We start from the raw sequence: 22,873 nt of genomic DNA on the forward strand, positions 1-22,873 counted from the left end.
GTGCAGACCCAGCCTGCAGTCCAGTGAATGTCACCCTGGCCGGGGCAGAGGCAGTGGAACCTTCTCAGGGGTCCTAACCTAGTCCATATTACTCTGCTCGACCACGGAAATCAGAGGACTGTAAACACATCGAGAGGTCTTCACTGTAAGCCACCAGAGTTAAGCAGTGTACAATGATGCAAAACAGAAATTTTTCCAACATGGACTTACATCTCCAACGATATTTACTTTAAATAGGCGACAAGTACAGTCCATTTGGTTTAAATATACTGAGCTTTTTCCAGCTACCGGACCACTCAACTGCACAGAAGATGAAGTAATTGGTAGGATTATTAATGTTTCTTTATTTTTCATGTGACCACTTTGTACGAGTCAAAGGAAGATGCCAACAATAGCACAGCCTGCCTCATGCTTGTTACTAATACGACCGCCAATTAATCCTGACACGGAGCTTGGTGGGTTACCCAAAACCCGGTATTTTATCACCTCAGGGGGTTAGCACTTGGACATTTCAATGACATTTTATACTAATCAATCAACTTTCCTTTTTTAAAGCAGAGCCTTTTGCAGGAACCGCAGACGAGTCCTGTATTCACCACATCCACGGCCACCTCTTTCCCCAAACAGAATTGTGTTTGGTTTGTTGATAATTACACTTCGAAGCAGACTTGTGAAAATGTTTATTCGTATTTCTTCCCTTCCAAGGGGGAAATCTATCTCAAATGTTAAGGCAGAAACTCAAGTCCCTGAGAGTTTTCTCATATTATTGTATATTTTAAAATATTACAAGAGGGCCTTTCTCAAGGGAGGTGAACTTTAGAGCTGCCAAAGATAGTTGACTTTCTCTGAATCTGTTACCAATGGATCCCGAGCTGGTTTAAGTCAGTTCTATTCTGAGTGATGACACATGGGGCTGGGACAAACGCCATTCAGGGATATTTCTAGGACCCCCCGGCAAATGGTAATTCATCTGGAGACAGGCAGACAGGCAACGGAGGGACATATGGGGAGAATGAGTCTCCTGGGAGCCCTGCAGCCAGGCAAGAGTCCTAAATCAGCCGAGGGACCGTGTTCTCGGGATGAAGGCCTTCACTCATCACACTCGCGGCCCCCCGAACCTGATCCTCTGGCCTCAAATGATCTTTTCAAGCATTCTGCATCTTAGAGGTCACCGTAAAAAATCACCAAGCTGGCAAACTTTCAGCTCGGCCCCTACACTGTCTCCTGGAATTGAGGCACAGAGAAACTCAGTACAAAGGATGAGCTTTGTGTCTGTCCCCTTCATTCACACTGCTGACCCTCAGGAAGAACTAGGACACACAGCTTTCTCCAAACCAGTATCTCTCCTCCTTCTTTTCCATTCTTTCCTTCCTCCTCACTGTCTATTCCTAATGCAGAAAAAGTACCCTAGCCTTGGAGTTAGAAATCCCAGCCTGTCAGAGAATTACCGTGTGACTCTGGTCACATCACTAGCCTCTCCCTGCCTCAGTTGCCTCACTTTGTGAAAGGGAAGGACTCAAGGGGCTGCTGTGAGAAGTAATGGGGAAACAGCATGCAAAATGTCTCGAAAAATAAAATACACGACCCACCCGTCAGTGCTAACTCCCACCAATGTTGCCTGGCACAGCCTCGAGCCGACACCCCATCCCACTATCCATCTGTCATAAAGGTACCAAGTGGCCACCTGATCCAGGAAGAGACATTGCACGTGACATTTGTAAAGCGCCATACTGGAGCATTCACTCCGCCCCATTTAATCCTCTCGACTCTAGCAGCGGGGCCACACTTGCAATCCGTAGATGAGGAAGCCGAGGCTGGGAGAGGTTTGCATGCTAGTGGGAGCCACAGTGCTGGTCGGACAAGAGCAGGGTCTGACCCAGGCTTGGCTGCAAAGCCCGTACCCTTATCCTCTGCCTCCCGTGTGCACAAACGGGCTCAAGCAGGAAGTCGTCTCAGGAGTCCCGGCAAGGTGCCGTGCAGCCCTCAAGGGCTCCCTGGGAGCACAACGCTATTTAGCTCCAAGGTGTGCCGCCGCTTTGGGTAGCACAGGGAAGAGAGGTGTGGCCACCTCTTGTTCCTTTCCAGTTCTGCACCTCCATGTCACCCTCTGCTGAGAAGTTAAATGGCGCCCGAGAAAAACATCACACTTTGATTTTACTTCTGCCCCTCTGTTTAGGAAGCAGAGTTCCTATCACTGACACAGGGAAAGGAAGGGCTCGGTTTCTTGGGAATACAGTGCCTGTGTTTCCTGACGTTGCCAGGGCAACCCTGAGGCACCACAGATCCTCCTCGCAGGGGGGAGGTCGGGCAGATCTGTGCTGGAGGCAAAGCAGTGGTTTCCTGTGTGGCCAAGCTGTGCCCTGCGCAGCGGGAACCCGGGGCAGGGGCTATGATCTGGGGGGAGGCAGGGGATACCTCCCATGGCTGACTGACTCCTCTCCTGCTCTTGGAGAAAACGCCGATTTCATGGAGTTTCCATTGATAACTATTCTGAGATGTCACCTATTAACTTAGTCTGACCTACCAAAAATGTGGCAAAGCTTCATCTTGCCCACTAAGTTCCCAGGGAGAGAATTTCTGTTTTTATTTTTGAATGCCTGTCTCCACAAAATTTCCAAAACACAGAAGGGATTTAATAAACAGGCTGCACGCTGCCCCACAGTCATCCTCTGTGCAGCCAGGCCTTGCCTTTCCTTCTCAGAAACCAGCCAGGCCCACCCTTATCAGTTGGTGACAACAGGATCCTGCCCCTCCTCTGGCCACTTGTCTTATCTGAGTGGGTCCCAAGAGCAGGGACAGCTGATCTGGGGGACGCAGGGCACTGACCACTGGCTAGAGATGAAGAAAAGACCCTGGTCCCTGTCTGGCTGTAGATCAGCCTCCCACTCCATGGGGGACTTTGTACAAGTCACTTCCCCGCTCTGAAACTCGGGGCCCTGCTGCAGGATGGAGCAGTTCCATGCCATGGCATCCCCAAGGTGCCTCCTGGTTCTGGCATTCTCGGCACAGTGCTTTGGAGAAGGTAAGTGCTCAGGAAAAGCTTTAGAAGTATGTAGAGCATCTGGCTGGCCTTGGGCTGTGTGGTTTCCCTGTCTGCCTCTCCTTACTGTACGCGAGAGTGTGCTGGGGGAAGAAGAGGACAGAGGACAGAGACCCAAGTTCAGATGAATGGCATGCGGGACACCCAAGAAAAGAGGGGAGACATTGGGGGTGAGGAGGTATCAAGCAAATCAGAAGTGGAAAAGCCACCCCAGCACTTTCTAGGGAAGAAAGTAGGCTCTTGGTCAAGGCAGTATTTGGCAAAAGAAGGAGTCAGGTTGAGAATTCCAGTGAGGATGAACCTGGTGGGGGGCAGAGGGAGCAAAGGATGTGCTCCAGTGACAAGTGTGAGGTGACAGCACGGTGCTTGGCACACAGGCCATCAAACGTCCCATTCCCAGCATAGCAGGAGACAGAAGTCACCATGTGGTCGCCACTACCCCCCAAAATACAGGCGAAACCATAGCGAGAATGAGGCTCCTGGGCTCCCAGTGCTGGTTCTGTGACCCACAAGCTTGGCAGACTTCAGCAAAAGGGTTACCCCTCTGAGCCCCCATGTCTGCAAATGAAAGAACAAGGCCACAATTCTCTAGTGACAGCATCTCCCCTGCAGCCGCCAGGAGGGGACGTCCAAAGAGATGAAGTACGTGAGGATACTTTGTGAACATACGGATAAGCGATGTCTTGCCAAATAGTTGAATATTCATTACTATGAAAAATCAATAAAAAGGCAGGATAAACACTCTGCTTTTGACTAAAGGCAGGAAATCACCGTTTGTGTCTTGCTGTGGTTCTGCCCCCACAGAGCTGAAATAACCCCAGAGAATTTCCGTGACCATTCTCACTGGACTCCATTCACGTGCCGGGTTTTGCAGGGCGGTTTGTGGCCCCTCGTTGCTCCTCCTACTGCCAAAGGGCACTTTTGCTTTTGCTCTCTGAAAAATGGTCCCTTCCAGGACTCTACACAAGAGTTAACACTGCACTGGCAACTGGCTCTGGTTTACCTTTGGAGACAGCTAAATGCTCCATGTTATGTGAGCATTTAACATAGGCTGCTGCTTTGTAGAGAACACAGAATCAGCAAAATAAATAAACAGCCAACGCAACTCTAGCACCCCACACATACACACTTTAGGGATTCATCTGCCCAGAGCCCTCATTTTATATAGGACCAGATGCAAATGCACACCCCTAGTAAATGGCAGAGTCAGTTCCCTGGTCTGTCTTTCTCTCCACTATATGACATACCACAATCTTCATTCGTTATGTTTAAAATGCAGTTTTAAGATTCAAACCTGAGCAGCATCCATTCTCTCTCTCTAAAAACCTTTCAGAAACATAAGTCTGTGTTCTCCCAGAAGTGAGCTCCAACAGGGGATCTGGACCCAGTTCTCACCTGTAAATTTGCACACGGTGGTAAAACGTGAGTGGGGATTTCATTCTCAGACACTGCCGGCCCCAGGGGCTGGTTCTTGACCCGGAAGGCTGTGGTGGTGGTGGCAGTGGTGGTCTGTACCGGGAGGGCCGGCTGCCACACGGTCACATCGGAGCCATTGCCAAAGGCTTGAATTGCATTTTCTGCAGTAAAACAGGAGGAAATCCAATTTCAAAGTCAAGCAGCAAATGTAACAGACAGGATGTACACAGCCGGAGAGGCACACTAGAAATTCTGATTATAGCATTGGACTTCTCTGAACAAAACCCATCCATCCATTCGCCCTACACGTGCTGAGAGCCAGTCTTTGGGGTCGGGTGCTCAAAAATCAATTCAGTCATTAAACAGTAAGCTGGACACTTAGCTATGCTCCAAATGCAACAAATATTTATTGTGTTCCCATTTCTGTGCCAGGTGCCGACAAAGATCCTTGCCCTGAAATACTCATCAGTCAAGCCCTTTGAAACCCAGCCTCAGACCTGTTACTTGGGATCATTTTTTTCCAAGAAAATCCTTGTGCTTTGTCAATAGTCTATAATAAAAGCAAACTAATTAGGCCTTAAAAAAAAAAAGTACATCCCTAACTATGAGACTAAGGCAACTCAGCGGCATTCACACTGATTTGGCAGGCAAAATGCAACCAGTTTCTTAAAAAAAAAAAATCTACCCCAATGCTCATCAATATCTGGTGAAAATTTAAGTAAGATTGTTTTTTCCCTTTCTGCTCCCAGTCTTCCTAAGAAAATGTGCACAATTAGGTAGAAGCAGCCCTGTTCAAATGAAAAGTTTAAAATGTAAAACTTTAAAAGCTTATTACAATTTCATGGGATTAGATTGTTTTTATGGCAAGAGTAAATTGGTTGTGTGTTGTTCCCCTCCCCAAAATGAATAAAAAACAGTTTTTAATCAGGTCTTCAGGGATTTGGTCTGGATTTAGGAATTTTGTATTTCATATTCATTGTATAAAAAATCAAACTCCTCCATTTGGGACCTGAATGTGCAAATTGTTAATATATGACTCTTAGTTGGCATTTTTCGATATACAAAGCAGAATAATTTAAGCCTAATCTTCCTCTTAGAAGTGACATTTTGTTCTAAAATTGTTATCCTTTAAGTTCAGCAAATTGGAAGCTTGTTTTCCACAACTTCACATTTTTGGGGGCTGTAAGAAACAGCTTCAAATTAATATAAATTCTTTTTATGCTCCCAGCCATGTTCTGTAGCTTAACTGGTGGGCGGAAGGAGAGAAAGAGGCACACAGGGACCAGTTCCCTTAAATGACCCCGGAACAGCAACAACAACCCTTCCTTTCTCTTAAGACATGTAGATTCAAGAGATCCTTGCCCTTTCTTGCAACAACCATACTGTCCCCAGTGTGTCTCCTTTGCCACCTCGGGAGTTCAGGTGTTCACTGCTCATTCATTCCTTCATTCCTTCAGACGTTAATGGAATATCTGCTAAGGGCCAGGCACTACTCTATGCACTGGCTGGGCATACCACAGTGAAAAAGGACAGAAACAAAAGACAAAAGTCCCTGCCCCATGGAGGTCACACCCAGGTGGGGCAGGCAAATGTGTAAAATATATCATTGGGCAGTTAGGAATTCTTGGGGGCTGGTACTTAGGTAAAGTGGTCCAGGGAGACCTCCTGGTGAAGGTGGCGTCTGAATAAGGACTTGAGTGAAGGCAGCTGGTGTCTCCCCTCATCTCCCAGCCATTCTCTCTTCCCCCACATCTGCATGCACTTGGGTTAAAAATAACAGTTTCTTCCCCCAAAACCAGAAATAAACAACTGGTTAGAGCTGCATTTATAACAGGGGAATCTGGGAGAGGTTTGGCTTAATCCAAAGGGAGCAGAATTGGGTTTTGACATTTGAGTCGGAATCTACAAACTACACGTCCTTCTTGCAAGAGACTGAATTTATAGCCCTGCATTTCTGGAGCCCTATGTTCCATCTCGTCGGGCTGGAAACGGAACGGCTGTGGAAAATTCTGGCTGCCTTTGGCCTCTGTTGTAGGCCAAGTGTATTTATTTTTATTGAAAAGTCATTAGGAATAAGATACCAGACGATTCTCCCCTTCACCAAAATGTTATTAAGCAGCGACAACGTTAATTTCTCTGGGAGGAAGACGTTTTCCAGTCAGCATGAGTAAAATCTTTTCTTACACTGACCTCCATTGTCATTGCCTTATCTTCTTAAAACTTGCATTCTGCCAGAGAGTGCAGGATGTGAAAAAGAGGGAATATATATAATTTTTTCAAGACCAAACAAGAGGTCCAAGTTGCAATTCTTTGGTATGCCCAGTGTCTCAGTAAATTCCTCCATACTTGAGACTTGTTTTGTGGGTTCAAATTTCAGTTAAGAACCCAAAAGCTTGTTTTATTTTTAAGAGGACCAAAGCAATTGTCTACAGTCACATTACTCAAAGTACCTACTGAGCAAATGATTTAGATTTTTCTTTTCAACAAAGGAAATTTTAAAGTAGCACTCAAAACCTTTTTTTGTATGTGCATAGTAAATTGTCAGTTAATTCTTTAAAAATCAGTCACCATACGGCCACGCATCACGGAGAAAGTGTCACTTGAGGACAGGGCTCTTGGAGGGGTGGCTGAACCTTGATTCCTAGAAACTTGGCCCACCCCTCCCACCAGGAAGTCAGACCTGGTCCCTAATGTTCAAGCCTATGTTCTCGTCAACATCAGGCATGAACAAAGCTCTCAGGAGACGGGTGGCTACAAAAGGAACCCGGGCTTTGGACCCTAATCCTGGCACGGTGGCGTATGTGAACACCAGCCTTTACTGAGCTGCACGGTGGAGCTAATCATACCTACATCTCGTAGGGCTCTCGTGCAAACTACAAGAAATGAGATAATGCACAGATTACACTCCCTATAGAGTGAGTCTGAACATACGGAAGACACCCAGGAAACGGCGACTGCCACAAAAGTGAATGAAATGTTAAAGTATCCCAGCTAGATCATCACCTAGAGCATGTACATCTTGGTGGGTGGAAGGGAAATCTGGCACTGTGCTTTTGGAGTTTGATGAATGCCCATTGTTCACGCCCGTACATTTCTCCCTAGCCCTGTCCCTTTGGGAAGCATGTTTCCAAACTGCCTAAAGGACACTGCGATAACAACCGATTCTGTTTCCAAGCAGGAGTCCCCTCCTCCCCCTCCCACCCGTGCTTATCTCGTCTCCCGAGATAACCAACATCCTGTGTGTGCTGCCCGCATGGCCAGTTTATCCCACTCAAGAATCATTGCTTCTCCTCCGAGCCAACCCTGAGCATCCAAGGGGCTATTGATGTTAACATTCTAATTTTTCTCAGACAGTCCTTGGAGGCCTATCCCCATCTAATTTGTCTGAGCTTCTCACATTGTATATTCTGCCCAGGTTTCAAGAACCTTTGGAACAGACTCTCTGCTGCCTGCCAAGATCAAAATTTGATCTGCGGGTAGAAGTGTTCTTTGCCACATAATGTACCCTCAGTTATTTGAATCTCTTGCTCTCCCAGGCCTTTGGAGCCGCAGTCTTGGCAGCACCCAGTTCATCACTTGCTGGGTTCCCTGCCGCGCTGCACAGCGTGGCCGAAAGGAGCTGAATTTACCATCCGTGACCAGGAAGAAAGGGACAGCGAGAAACAGAGGAAGCAGACACAGGGGACGAGAACGTGCAGCTGGCGCTCAGAGAGCAAAACATGTTCATTTGTTTGTTTCTTTTTTTTTTTTTTTTTCCAAAACTCACTAAGACACGTGTTGTCCTTGAAGAAATTCAAAAATTTCAAGCACTCTTCCAGTTCGTTCCCGCTGTTGCTGCAGTCGCACCACGGGGCCACGCTGAGACTACTAGAGTCTATGTAGTTGGGGGTCATGACTGTGCCTAAAAAAATAAAAGCAAAGCATTTTGTGCTTGTGTGACGGTACTTTTCCATAACCTAAAATGAAACAAATGTTCCTCCGACAGAGGATGCACTGTGGATAATTACAAACATTGTGTTTGCTGAGTGCGAAATTATGTTAAGCAGTGCATTTTCTCGGCAATTTATCTTGAGCACATAAAATAATTTACACATTTACTTTAAAAATTATAACAGAGCTCCTTGAGCTGAACTTAGGGTATTTTTTTTCCCTACACAAATAGTATGGATGTCATGGAGCAGGAGAATTAACTTAGAATGCATGAGTTGCCAAATCCCTTGCATTTTCTTGAAAATGTCATTAATCTTCATAAACAGATAGAACTGGGTATACATATCTTAAAAATCCTTTTAGGACTTTGAATCTACTTCCCTCAGAAGCAAAGGATTTCTTCAGAGTAACACAGGGACGCTTAGAAGCTTCCTATGGGTTACCCCACACCCTGAATGTATATAACAAGGCTCCTGCCCGCTAGCCCCTCAACTGATTTAAATAAAGTCTTCCAAGTTGTGAAGGAATTGGAAACAAACAGTGGCAATTCTCTAAGCCAGTGGCTCCTAGAGTATTGTCTGTGGACTCTCAATAGTCCTCAAAGAAATGCTGGGTGGTCCTTCCTGCCTACATTCATGGTTTTTCTGATGAGTTCTCTCCTGGCACAAACATACAATGTATTCATACTTAATACAACCCAAATGTCCTCTCCTGGGTGGCTCACACCAGGCAAAGTCCACTGATGCCAAGAAACCTTCTGTTTTTACATATTTTGTGGAAGTAAGAAGTAATAGATGGTCAGTAATCCACAGGATGTATTTGGTTCACAAACAGAAAAACAATTTTTTTCTAAGCTCCTCTGAGTCAAGGGCATGTTGTCTTCACCCTAGATTCCCCACTGACTTGAACTAAATAATATCCTATTATATCTTGGGATGAGAATTTTAACCTACAGCATAGGAGGGGCTCCTAACTTTGGTCGAGAAAGGACCGGGCCCCCCAAACACTGAGCGAGGAGGTTAAGGACACTGCACGCCTGACAGCATAGTGGATCCTTGACACGTGGTAGAAGTAGGAACAAGCTTTGTCCAGAAAGAAAGTTAGGATCCAAGGCCCCAGGAACCAGTGCAGAGGGAGAGACCCAGACCCGAGAGAGAAATAAATTTTGGTCTGTAAAATGCCATGCCCCAAGTTGTTCCTTCCATTCATCATCCTCAGGCACATAAGGGTTTGTCACGTCTAAGAATGACCTCGTAGAAATTCCGGCAGGACCTGGCCTTGGCCACTCCTGGGGGAGTTAAGGCGCGTGGACACCTGGAAGGGCACAGACCAGTGTTAACTGGGATTACACCTGAGAGTCGAGGTGGAGATACTTAACATTTTCTTCTACTGGCTTCTCTGTTGTCATCACTGTTTTAAATTTTTAAACAAATTTTTCACTTTTAAAAATTTTTTACAAGGACTATGCCTTAATTACTTTTGTTATTTCTAGAACTCCAACGATGGTAAGTAATCCTTAGTAGAGACTACCTTATTTAAGAAGACAGCAAATGCAAATGTGGAGTATTGACTTAAGGAAGGTACACTTATTAGCCAGATAAATAAAAATGGAAAATAACTGGGGAACTGGGGAGAGCTACTGCCCAAGGGAGCACAGGTATCCTTTTTAAAAAGTTGGGAGTAAAGAGTGTGCCAGGCACCTGCAATATCCCTGCATTAAGTACTGTTGTTGATTTTCCCAAAGCCTAGGGCAGAAGACACTCCGGTGAGAAAGAATTTAGTTTGTGCTGCTGTCATTCTTGGGGAGGTTCTTCCTGCCAGTGACGCGTGTGACCCTGACACAGACACCTGGCAGGAACACACACCCTGCCTGAGCCATCGTGCTTCTGACAATTGTGACAACTGTGACTTCCCTCAGTCTTCCCACAGGCTTCACCGCGTGCTCCCTCTCAAATGCCAATTGCCACGAGCCGTGGCACCAAGCTTCTGCTGTCCCTGGTACCTGGGACACCCGCCTTCCTCCTGCCGGCCCTGTTTATCCAGGGGCACAGGTTTGCCTCACGCCTGGCTGTCTTCCGACTCGAGGGTGCCTTGTTTAATTGCACCGCTCTGAATGCTGAGAACACGGTTCTTATAAAGCCGCGGGTCTCAAACATACTGTTTCTGCTGCGTCTGTTTTCAGGAAAAAAAAATTTAGCCTGTATCACTCCCTGCACACTGCGAGCTGAATTACCAAGAACATCAATGTCAAGCAGGACCCCCGTATTTAGGGCTTTTATTTCCAAAGGGCCATTTCTGGGAAACAGCCTTTTTGATTTCCCCAGACTGAATGACTTCCCTTTCTCTAAAGTTCCATAATTCAATTAACTTTGTTTGACTTGCACTCTTCTTCCACAGCCAGGCTTTTTTCCCTTACTTCTGTTCTGCGTGGTCAGTTCCCCAACCGAGACGCCGCCCCCATCTTCGGCATGCAGGCTCCCCGCTCCTTAACAGCCCCTGCTTCCTGCCGCTGCCCTTCACGCAGCCGTTATCCTCTTGTTTTTGCTTTCGTACAGGCAAGTCCTGAAGGATCTAACATCAAAACCCCAGCACGGAGGGTTACTGGGAGATTTTCACTTCTGCAGACATCAGCAGGCTGCAATGGAAAGAGTGAGGATATCTGTAAACCAGACCCTTCTCCCATCCCACTTCTTCGGGATCTTACCAATAAGCCCCGAGTAGGCAAGCAGGCAGTCGGCGTAGTTTTCCTTGAGACAGCTGCTGACAGACCTTGACTCTGGTTGGCAGTTGGTAAAAAAATCTGCAAGGCGAGATCTACAACAGGAAGAAAGGGGGAGGGGGATGTGCTTTAAAACGTCCTAAGCCTCTGGACAAATGTAACTTTATTCCTTTACTGATATGCCCCTTTGTGCGCGCGCGCGCGCGCACACAGACACACACACACACACACACACACAGACACACACACACTATATATGCATGGAAAACATGAACTATTAAAATGTTGACATCCTTCCCTATACAACCCCCCACCGGCCCCTCCCCCAACCCTCGCCCACCCGCGTGTGTCTGCATTTTTGGAGAGAAGTCTCCAGGGCCTATAACTGGAGAAATCTAGAGGCTTTGAAGTTTCCATTCAATATTTATTTCTGACTAGACTTATTTGCATCTTTAGGAAATGTGCTTCTCCACACACTCACCGGAGATCCACACTGGGAAAATATTTACTTTGTACAGAAACATGTCCCTGGCATCAAAATAGGATCCTACAGCCCATCTGCTCCCGTAATTCCTACTGGCTTTAAGAATGTATGTATCCGTCTTGTAAGTCATCTCTCATCCACCCGCCCGAGGGAGCGATTTACTCTGGCCCAGTGACACTAAGGAGGAGCTTGCCTTTTGGAAACCGAAGGGGCAGGCAAGAGGGACAGGGGACAGGTGAGGCTCGCTCCAGGCACAGAGGGCCTGTGGTCAGAGGCCGTGCCTGGAGCGTCCACTGATCAAAGTGTGGCATCTGTCTGCTTTTTGGGAACTCTCTGGGGGCCGTGCAGTCCACCCAGGATGGCAGGGAAGCTGCAGAGACCCAGAAGTGCACAGGAGCCGCAGACGTGAGGGTCTGGGGAGAAAGAGGGCTTTTTGTGGCCAACTAGCTGTTTTTCAATCTGAAGAGGGTATTGTTGGAGAAATCCTGAATGAGAGCTGGGCCACCTCTGAGGTCATCTCAGCAGACAACTGTTCCATTTCTAGGGAAGAACACAAGGGACTTCTCAAGAATTTAAATTATCCGGCAATTATGGGAGACAATGGGAGGTCTTCTCGGTTTTCTTCTGTCTTTAGCTCACCCCAGAGTTGGCTGCTGACAAACCTAGAGCTGTTTTTACTTCTTTCCGCCCAAGCAACTGCATTTACTTAGCATACTTTATGGTATAAACAAGCCGAGGATGGAGAGACCAAGCAGGGTGAGGTGTGCAGGGCTCGCAAAGGTTTGGAGAAGGCCTGTAGGAAGCACAGTATGTGTCCCTCTCCAACAGTTGTAACTAGAAGGGGCATTAAAAGGCCTGATGAAATTATCTGAGTCCACAGGATGCTGCCCCTTCTGCCAGGCTGCACAGTGTTTGCGGGGGGCTGGTTCTCTCCTTGAACCCTTGTAAACAGGCTTGCCCGCGCCTCCCTATCCGTGCCCATCTGGTGCGCTCTGTATGTCCTGCGTGCCTGGCTCCATCACAGTGAATCCCAGGGGCAGATGCTGGAGGTCTGCTTTATTTTCTTTGCACAGCACCTGACACTCCTCAGAGAGGCCCTTTATAAGGCTTCCCTAGCAGGGCCATGTGCTGGAGCTAAGTGCCTTGGCAAAATCTGCCAAATGAGGCTGGTGTGTGCGCCGTTGTACGTGCGCCTGGATCTCAAGCACCGCCCGTGCCTTGCTGGCATTTGCTGACTTTAATTGAACACACTGAAAGATATAAAACCCAGCTATGTTCTGTAGCCTGGTTAAAGGATTTATTTTTTGGAGGAAATCCCTAAAGGTGGCTCGGGCTCATTCAACTGGCTCCAATGGCATACAGCTTGGACTGAGTGTTAATTTCAGAAGAATTTTCCCGGCCATGAAACTTAATGATCTAGCGGCACCGGGTTCCTAACTTTGCAAAGGCCAACTGCGGTCCAGGCAGCTGAGGCTCCAGCCCTGCACACAACCTGGCCGCTGAACAGCTCTCTGACCTGGCAGCCCCACGCTCCTGGCCTGTCCCCCAGAGATGGATGAAAGGTCGCTCTGTCTCTGGGTCTCCGGTTTCTCCTAGTCTCTCCAGCAGACTACTAACTGAACAACGCTGTGATGAGGATTACTGTCCTTCAGCACAAGGCTAATGCCACCAGACTCATTTTGCTTAACAACCTCAGAATTGACTCACAATTGGACTCTGGAATGAAAGGCTAATTGAGTCAGTCTGCTGCAGAAAGCATAGCCCCGATCGGGAGGATAAAACGAAATATACTGCTCTGAGCAGAGCTCCGGACAGGCTGCTTTTTGAGAGAAGATCCTTGGCCCTATGTCAGACACAGCCAGTGGATAGGAAGAGAGTTTCAAGAGTGAGCGCAGGCAGCGTTGTTAAAACATTAACATTTCCATGCTTCCATCACAATTGACCCACCTCCCTCTGACATTTAGACTTGGAAACAGGATGCTCAACGTTATAGGATTCACATTTTACAGAAGGAAAAACTGAAGTTAGAAGTTTATACAGTGTTGTGCCGGGGCCAGCTCATTACTGGGTGATTGGTACAATTTTAGGCATTTTGCGTGTTGGTTAACATCATGGTGGTAGCTTGAAAGTGGCCGGGGTGGGAGTATTTACACCACAGTAATCAGCAAACACTAGAAATCAAGGCTTTGTGTTGTTCTTAGAGAACCGGTTGTTAAATATTTACCAGCACAATTCTATTGAAGAACCAGTATGGTGTGGTGAATCCCATTGATAAAGCGTGTGTCATGTCTCCAAAGTTGAGTTCCAACCCTTCTGGGTCAGGCTTCCTCTCCCACCCTCTATTCTAGCCTTTGTGCCCAATGAAATGGTGCAGTACCAATAACCTCCCATCTCCAGTACTTCCCACAGAAGGACAAGAGTCCCCCTGACCACCACCACCAAAACGTTCTTCCTTCCCAACATCTTCTCTTACTATCACAGTCCTCTAAAATTACTTAACGTAATGTGTGAAAGTGTTCACACACATTGACAAAGCAATTAAATTCCTGTCTGTCCCGTTGACTGAATGAAGCGTCAGGTGCTATGATACAATGCTGAAAAAGACTCTGTCCTTCAACTTAAATAATCTGCCGTCTAGATGCCAAGAGAAACAAGTAAAAGATTATATTAATAAGAATACAGCAGTTTGTTCTTGATAAAAGGTAAGAATGAATGGCTGCTAACAAAAATAATGGCTAACAGGAATGAAGTATGTAGTATATGCTAGGTATATTTTTTACACACTTTATATTGTTTCCTGACAACACTAATGAGGTAGGTACTATTATTTTATTATCCTAATTTTACAGATGAGGAAGCCAAGGTTTAGTAAGGTTAGACTCAAGGAAAATAGCGAGTAGCAGAACCAGGATTTAAAACCACACATTCTAACTCCGTAATTTAGGTTTTTAACATTACAACACTCCATAGCTAAAGAAGCTGGTTTCAGAGAGGCTGTGATATTGGGACTGAGACTTGAAAAATGGTTAGGATTTGTCAGGTCAAGTGGAGGAGGGTATTCCAGGCAGAAGGAAGCAGTATACGACACACTAATCACACTCAGAATAACCTCAGGATGATAAGTGTGGAGTGCTTGCTTGTATGTGCCAGGCACTGACTTCACCACGTGACATGTGTTCACACACTGAGTCCTCACAGGGTGATACTATCAGGCTCATTTTATCAATGAGGAAACTGAGGCACACAGAGCTCTCCAGGTTGTAGAGCTCCGTGGTGGAGCTGGAACGTGACCACATTCAATCTGACTGCAGAGCTAGAGATCATTCTCAACCTCTACACTTAACATGTGTATCACGCAGAACATTGCTCATTGCTCACCCAGGGTGACTGGGTCACAGGATGCAAACAGGGAGTGATGGGAGATGGTGCTGGCGAGGTCTTAAAAACCTTGTGCTACCTAAGAGCTTGGATTTTATCCCAACAGCAGTGGGAGCCACTGAAGGATTTTATTTTTATGTTTTTTTGAGGTAGAGTCTCACTCTATTGCCCTGAGTAGAATGCCGTGGCATCAGCCTGGCTCATAGCAACCTCAAACTCCTGGGCTCAAGGGATCCTCTTGCTTCAGCCTCCCAGAGCACTTGGATTACAGGCGTGAGCCACCGCACCTGGCCCCACTGAAGGATTTTAAACGGAGAAGTAACATGATCAGATTTGTGTATGAGGAAGACTCTTTGGTCTCTCAGCTGTTCAGCAAAGGTTTGCTTAACACCTACTCTGTGCCCTCGCTGTTCCAGCAGCAATGGGGAGAGCAGGAAACTGGCCAGAGGTGGGAGGGATGGTTCCCTAGGAGACTGCAGCCGTGAACCAGAGAGGAGAACTGAGGGGGGGAAGAAGGAATTGGCGGAAACATAGGTACTGATAAATGGAAGTCAAGACTTCAGAAAGGAAGGGCAGAATCAGGGTGCAGACAGCTCAGCAGACAGTGGGGCTCTGGCAGGAAAGACAGGGGAGGCCTGGTTTGCAAGGAAGAGAGTGAGATCGGTCACCGCCATGTTGAGCGCACGGTATGGTGAGGAGCTAAGAGTCTAGGCAGTTGTTAGAGCTCTGGTTCCTCCATCTGCCCAGTCCCCAACTACTGCCTGAGCACCGACTGTATGCACGACTCTAGCGTCCCAGGACAGCCCCTTCTGCACACACTTCCCCCACCCACCTGCGTGATGGATGGTGCCGCAGTCAATGACGATGTCTTCCCTTGCCCCGGCTGCTGTGACCCAAACAAGGAAGCCTAAATGTCCAGTATGGGATTAACAAAGAAACCCCACAACTGGATTTCTTCTGGAGATGTGAAATCTCCATGACTACAGCAATGATAAGCTCTGATTGTTTTTCTCTTAGAAAATGAAAAGGAAATGAATAGGCACTAATGTAGAAATGTATCACCCTCAGTAAGAGAAAATCTCCCACCCTTGAAGACGAGGAAAAGGCAGGCAAATACCAAGATGGCCCCAGGAGCACTACAGAAACTGGTTTATGCAGCAAGTATCATATTCAAGGAAACACGCTGCTAAGTGGAAATAGAAAAATGATTATAATGATAATATCTAGGAGAGTTGTCTCAAACAGCAGATGGTCTTCTGACAGTGGGGGGGGGGATTATTTACCTACTTCTTCTGTAACAGTTTTAGGAATGTAGTCTTATGCAGAACAGGTAAAAACACACCAGTAATGCCCAATTTAACTCATCCTGGATTATCGTAATCCTTTGAGTGTTTTTCCAGGGCAGATCTTATACTTGGACACAAGCCGTGTGGTTGGTGGAACTGAGCCCTGGACTAAGAACTGTGAGATCTTAAATGGGATCCAGGCTCTGGCACTAATTGGCCAGAGTTCCTGAGTATTTCGCTTAACTTCTTAGTTCCTGGATTTCCCTTCCACCTCAGAAATATAGTTTATGGGACACTCAAAGCTTCCTCAAAAAAACAAAAACAAAAACAAAAACAAAAACAAAACAAAACACTTGTTTTCAAAGCATTGTTACTCTCACCCATATTTCATTCGGCCATTACCCACGATGTTAGTGTCAGGGCACTTGGTTTCCTTTGAGCCTAGAGGATCTGACTTTTCTAGTGCATCCCCTCATCTCCCACACAGGACAGTCAACAGCCAAAGAGGTTAAGCCCCTGCTCCGAGTCACAAGGCGGGTGGCGGCAGATGGCGTTCACGGGAAGAGGCACTGCCTGTGACAGCCCTTGAGGGGAGGAGCGTGGGGGCTGTTTGACTGTCATTTCCCTGGGATTTTATTACGTTATGAAGGGTATACTTGCCCTCCCCTGCCACCATGGACTAGATTGTTCTCTGGAGACATCTCCCTAATGTTCCGCTGGCTTTAGAGATGCAGCGGGTACCTCGAATGGAACGCAGGAGCGCGGCAGAGGCCAGGGGATGCAGGTGGACAAACACCTGCACGCGAGCGTGGTGTGTCTATCAGTGCATTAGGCTCCCCTTCGTGGGGGGTCTTCTGGACCCCACCAGTACCATACAGGACTATAGGACTTGCCTGCCCGGTAGGAACCCAGAACTTTGGGACAGGATCCCTTGATTGCCCTTCCTGTATAAGAAATCACTGTTGTTTTTTTTTTCCTGAACCCAATGCAGACATTAGGGCTTCAAAGTCTTGGTTTTCAAGCCATTTAGTTTCGGAAGCCTTCTCAGTGGGCCGTCAGAGGAAACAAAGTATGTGGGATAAGAAGTTTCACAGGCTTGGAAAAGACACGCACCTCTTTCCAATCCCAGCTCCACCTTTTATGCTCTGACACCTTAGCCAGTTATTTAACTTCTTCAAGCCTCAGTTTCTTCACCTGGAAAATGGGCCCAGTGCTACATACAGTTACTTTAAATGGTTTCTGTGAGATTTAAATTACAATTCTATAAAGTTCCTCACCTAGAACCCAGAATACACCAGTTGCCCAATAAAATTTTACTTCCATCCCTTCATCTTTTCTCTGCAATTCCTGGCCAATTCTAATGTTAAGCCCTTGCTGCAAAGCACACAGAAAGCTCCACATAGAGAAATATGCACTGTATCTTAGTCTATCTTCCAGTGGCCCTTATGTTACATACTTAGAACAGGCTACATCTGCATAACTAAAGGCATCGACTTTGACCAAAACAAATTTGAGAAATGCAAACCAGGAACCCTGTGGTGTTACTTAAAACATCTCAGTTATATGAACTCATAGAGTAAAAGCACTTTTAAAAAAGCTACTTTTCTCCAGGGGCTTAGAGGAAACAGATATATTTTTTAAATGACTAAATATCAGTAAGTTTGTGAATACTGCTAATATCTCATGCGGAACAAAAACAATTGGAAAAACATGCTGCTAATATTAGACTGGGGATGACAAAGCTAGAACACTGGAATGGCAATTGTCTGGCATTGTGACACAAAACAGATTTTTCCTCTTTCTGTTTTTAGAAAATTACCTTAGCCTTTCTATTCCAGCAGTCTACTGAAGCACACATCTGGAAAGCATCCTTCAGGAAATCAGAGCCTACATTAAATACATTTTGCAGGGAGTGTTATTCTGTGTGCCTAGTCCTCACTATGTGCTGTGCACGCGGGCTTCCTGGAGCAAAGGAAGACCTAGCATTTGCCGGGAAGCAGCCTGGGGAGCTGGACAGCCAGACCCAGGTCCCTCCCCTGCCTGGGAGTGACTGTGGAGACGCAAAGGCCCTGGGGAAGATCCGCACATCCCAGGCGCAGACGCACAAAGCGCTGCACATTTGTGTTCAGCCCCTTGATATGGGTTTCCACTCATGGCGGAATTATTTTTTTTTTTTTCGTGGTGGAAATATTAAAGCCTGGACAACTGATGCACTTGTGGTAACTCAGCCAGACCATGGCTACATTGTTGGGAAAGAGCCTGCAAGGTCCAAGAAGCCTTTGAGACTTTCCTAACACCTTTGTTTCCTGGGACAGGAAGGCCCCTGTGGCCAAGTAGAGATCAATGCCTGTTCCCCTAAATCCCTGCTCAGGGACTATGAGGCTCCCTCCTGATACTCAGGGCATCCCTTGACCACTGTTGCTCCTCTGGCTTTTGGCAGCTCTTGGGCCGCAGGAGGCTGCTGTCACTGGGCTCTGAGCCCGACTCACTGGGGCTCTGAGGAAGCCTCACCCACTGAGGAAGGAGTTCCAGCAATGTAGGGGAGCCCCACCTTGTTCCCGTCCATGAATCCTGCTTGGGGTATCTCTCCAGATGGAGGGTTCAGTGAAAGCAGGCTGTAGGGTAGAGAGGCCATGCTTCCTTAGCCTTCCTGAACACACCAGACTGCAGTAGCCCTCTGAGGAGAGTGTGGGTCGGCATCCAATCAATTTTGGCATTCCTCCCAAAGCCACCTTGCATGAACACTGACAGCCGTCACTCAACATCGACAGAGCAGCTGACAGGGCTTGACAGCTACTCTCTACCCGGCAAATTTGAAAAGCAAGTCATGGTAGTTGGCGAGGGAATACATTCCAACCCAGCAAGGGCTTCCAGCAGCCCCTCATCAGATGCCCCAGAGCTGCCCTTTGGCCAGGACTCCACCGCCCTCAACCAATTTCTCCCAATGCACAAACTGATGGTCACGGTATAAGCAAACCACAGGCAGCAAAGGGAGCACAGAAAGATCCCAAACAGCCCTCGGCTGCATCACCAAGTCAGAAAAAGTTGTTTTGTATTACCCGTGCTATGCTACAGCCATCAGTGCAGAAAATCTAGCTTTAGCTTTGGTGGTACTTGTTTTTAAGGGAAGAAATTGAACAAGAAAAGAAATCACAAGTTTTCTGGATGAGAAACCGATCACAAAGCTCTCAGATATGCAATAATTGTCTGCTAGGATAACTGCGGGTGACAAACACATTAAAATGTTTTAAGAGTAAATCTTATCCAATAAGTCTTTTATATTCCTACAGGCAAACTTTAGAAATCAGTTTTACGATTCTGAACCACAAGGAGAAATAGAAATCTCCATGTTCAACCAATCTTTCACCAGTGGAACCACACCTTAAAACTCCAGACCAACATGGCGCAAGTTTACTTCATGTGGAATTCTGCAGACACCTCCGTCTTCAAGAGTGCATTACAGAAGTTGCCTCGTGTTAATTCTGGAATTCTAAGAAGCTCCACATCAACTGCTCAGGAACCCTGGGCAGCAAAGGTCACCCACCATGGCTTCACTTAATTATTTATGCACACCCCTGGGCTTCAGAAAGAATTTTGAAATGCATTCAGATACAGCTGCAATGCAACAGAATAAATGTAAAAGTTAGTGAGGGAATTGGGAGCCATAGAAATAGAAGACAGAAGTAGTGCTATAGCTGGTACAAAATGCACACCTGCCCCTGGCTGGATGAAAGCTACACATTTGGCTCTGAGCATTCCAGCAACCACTGGAAGAGGAAGAGGGGTAAAATGACTAGTTCCACAACTAGTTCATGATATCACAAACATTAAAAACAAGACAGATGGTCAGAAGAAAAACTAGTTGTCATAGGCAGAATACTTACCTTTGGGCCATCTTTGGCCCCCTCCAAAGATATCTATACTCTAATCCCCGGCACCTGAGAATATGCTACCTTACATGGCAAAATGGACTTTGCAGATGAGATCATGGTTATGGATCTTGAGGTGGGGAGATTATCCTGCACTATCCAGACGGGCCCAGTGTAATCACAAGGGTCCTTAAAAGTGGAAGAGGGAGGCAGATGAGAGAGTCAGAGTGATGTGATATGAGAAAAACTCAACTGGCCTTTGCTGGTTTTTAAGACCGAGGAAGGGGCCATGAGTGGGCTGAAGCACAAGGAAATGGATTCCCTCCTCCAGCAGGAGCTCAGCCCAGGCGAGCCCTTGATTCCAGCCCAGTGAGATCCGTGTTGGACTTCCGACCTGCAGATCTGTATGTGAATGAACTCATGTTGTTTCAAACCACCACATCTGTGGTCATTTGTCACAGCAGCAATAGAAAACTAAAACATTATGAGAAAGCAGTGTACAATAGGAGTTTTTAATACAAATTTGAAGATGAATTCGGACTTAAATTTCAATTCAACTACTTAACTAACCATAACACTTTGGGCAAGTTATCTTAACTTCTCTGAAGCTGAATTTACTCGGGTTGAATGACTGGTAGTCCCTCAAAATGTTCCTGGGAGGGTCGGGTGTGCCTGGTGCCTAGCACCGATAACAGCCACTGCTGATTCTTGGCTGAGGACAGCACCTCGTCAGAACTGTGTCTTCTGTTCCGCTCTGGACCAGCCCAGGAGGTCAACTCTGCCCTTGAGACCTATGAAGTCCTAGGGTAGAGATGACCAGGCTGGTATTTTTCTTAGACTTCATCTGCCAATAACTTGGCGTGAGAAATGCTTTGTCCTGAGGGCACTGATCTACGTGTTCAAAGTCTGAAAGTGTTCAGTAAAGTCATGATTAGTATCAGGCTTATTCTTACCATTAAGACCAAAGAGAGATTTCTCTGGTGAGTCCTCAACATCTTTAAGTAGAGCAATGCCTTTTATTCACATTGCTGAAACAGGGTGAGGCAATTCTGTAGGTCACTACACGGTCCCCATACTCTGCCCTCTACTGGTCTGGCAGTTGCAGCAGGAGGCCTGTGTTCATTTAAGGAGGTGCTGTCTGTACCCTCAGCAGGTAGGCAACTTAGCATCTTGCTGTTGATAGTCAGAGGAACTGAACGCTAATTAGTTTAGAAAAACACAGGTAAATTCTAAAAATTATCCCTAACGCTGCCTGGCCTTCTTCAGTCAAACCTTCTTTGGGGGTTCCCAGAAAATGAAAAATTAAAATGGCACAAGCTCTCTTGACTTTAATAATTTGCAAAATCCCTCCCTTTTCCCCTACCCCCAAAAGACAAGCACTAAATGCCTCTGTGCAAGCTCTGTTGAGCGGAATGTTAATTTACCTTCCGCACCTTAAAGAAGCCTAGTTTCAGAGTGGGCTCAGTGGGGAGGGGTTAGGGAAAGGGAAAGGCAAACAGATTTTTGAATGGCTAACAACCTACACTTGCACAAACTAACTTTAAACAGAAACATGAAAATAAGATTCCCTATTAATCTTTAATAGGCTTGCACACTTCCTAAGGAAAATTATATTCAATAGTAAATATACACTAGGTCATTTTTCTGCCAGGCAAGTTGTTTTAAGGTCAACAGAGACTTTGAGCTTAGCAAACAACTTGTCCCTAATATCTTCCTTCGTGGATAGGGTGTTAAGAATATCACTATTGCTCAGGAGACAGGGAATTGCGGCGTTATACATCAAAAGAATAAATCACTCCATTGCCAATGGATGATAATTCCCCCTTTTTGGGAAAATCCATAACTCTTCTTAGTAACCCATTTTCGTACTTAACATCCTCTCGCCAACAGCACCCCACCCCTGGCACCGTCTTCCACATTTTACCTAACGCTCTCACAGCTGCACTTAAAGCTGCATTTCTCTCTTTTTTTTCTTTAGGGCAAAGGAGCTGACTTCCAGGGTCCACATAAGCCATTTTCTAATAAACTGGCCCCTCAACCTCTCTTCCCAGCCTGGGGATCCCAAGGCTTGTTTTGACCCATTCACAGTGACCTCAGGGTCTCCTCTGAGCCCCTCACTGGCTCTAATCCCCGAGCAGGGTGCCAGCTTTGGCCTTGCTGCCACACGTCCCCTCCATCACTCCCTGTTTTATGTCTTCACTTCGTTGACAGTCTTGCCTACACCAGGCAGGGGAGGTGAGCACCCAGAATTATGCCTGGCTCAGAGGACATGTTTGGTAAATAACTGTTGAATGAATGAGTTAATGAATGTATGAATGAATCTGAGTATAACACACTGTGGCTCCAGTCACCCACAGATCAGCACTCATCACAGACACCCTGGTGCTCTAGGTTCAGCAACGTAACAGGCACAGAAGAGGAGAAACAGCAGCCCAAGCCTGCTCGCTGCAGACGCTGTAGTTAAAGCAACTGCACTGACAAAGAACCTGTCACCGGGCCCAGTGCTTTCAGGCCTGTGTCATTTCACACTCGGTAATCGTACTAGCCCTACTAGTTGAGGACACAGGGGCCGGGAAAGATCCACAACCGGCCCAAAGTCATCGAGCAGGTAAGAGTTAGAGCCAGGTTTTGGAAAGAAGCCACAGATTCTCAAGCTCCTACTCACCCTCATAGCACTGAAAGAGGAATTAATGTTCCATCTTTTTATTTTTGTTCTTGGACTTTCGCTGCCATTTTGATGAGAATTGTGTG

At 46.6% G+C, this 22,873-nt stretch overlaps 1 protein-coding gene across 2 annotated transcripts in view; it reads right to left on the reverse strand.

Annotated features, from left to right (window-relative positions):
- The window catches only part of GFRA1 (GDNF family receptor alpha 1), a 188,803-nt gene that overhangs the window by 19,001 nt on the left and 146,929 nt on the right, over nt 1-22,873 (reverse strand). For both annotated transcript variants that reach the window (XM_069460644.1, XM_069460645.1), the window contains 3 exons: nt 11,091-11,200; nt 8,223-8,357; nt 4,436-4,617 (listed from right to left, as the gene is read on the reverse strand). In XM_069460644.1, coding sequence (XP_069316745.1) covers nt 4,436-4,617; nt 8,223-8,357; nt 11,091-11,200 — 427 coding nt within the window. The remainder of the gene's footprint in view (nt 1-4,435; nt 4,618-8,222; nt 8,358-11,090; nt 11,201-22,873) is intronic.

This window comes from Eulemur rufifrons, chromosome 28 (assembly GCF_041146395.1).
Source record: "Eulemur rufifrons isolate Redbay chromosome 28, OSU_ERuf_1, whole genome shotgun sequence".
NCBI lineage: Eukaryota > Metazoa > Chordata > Mammalia > Primates > Lemuridae > Eulemur > Eulemur rufifrons.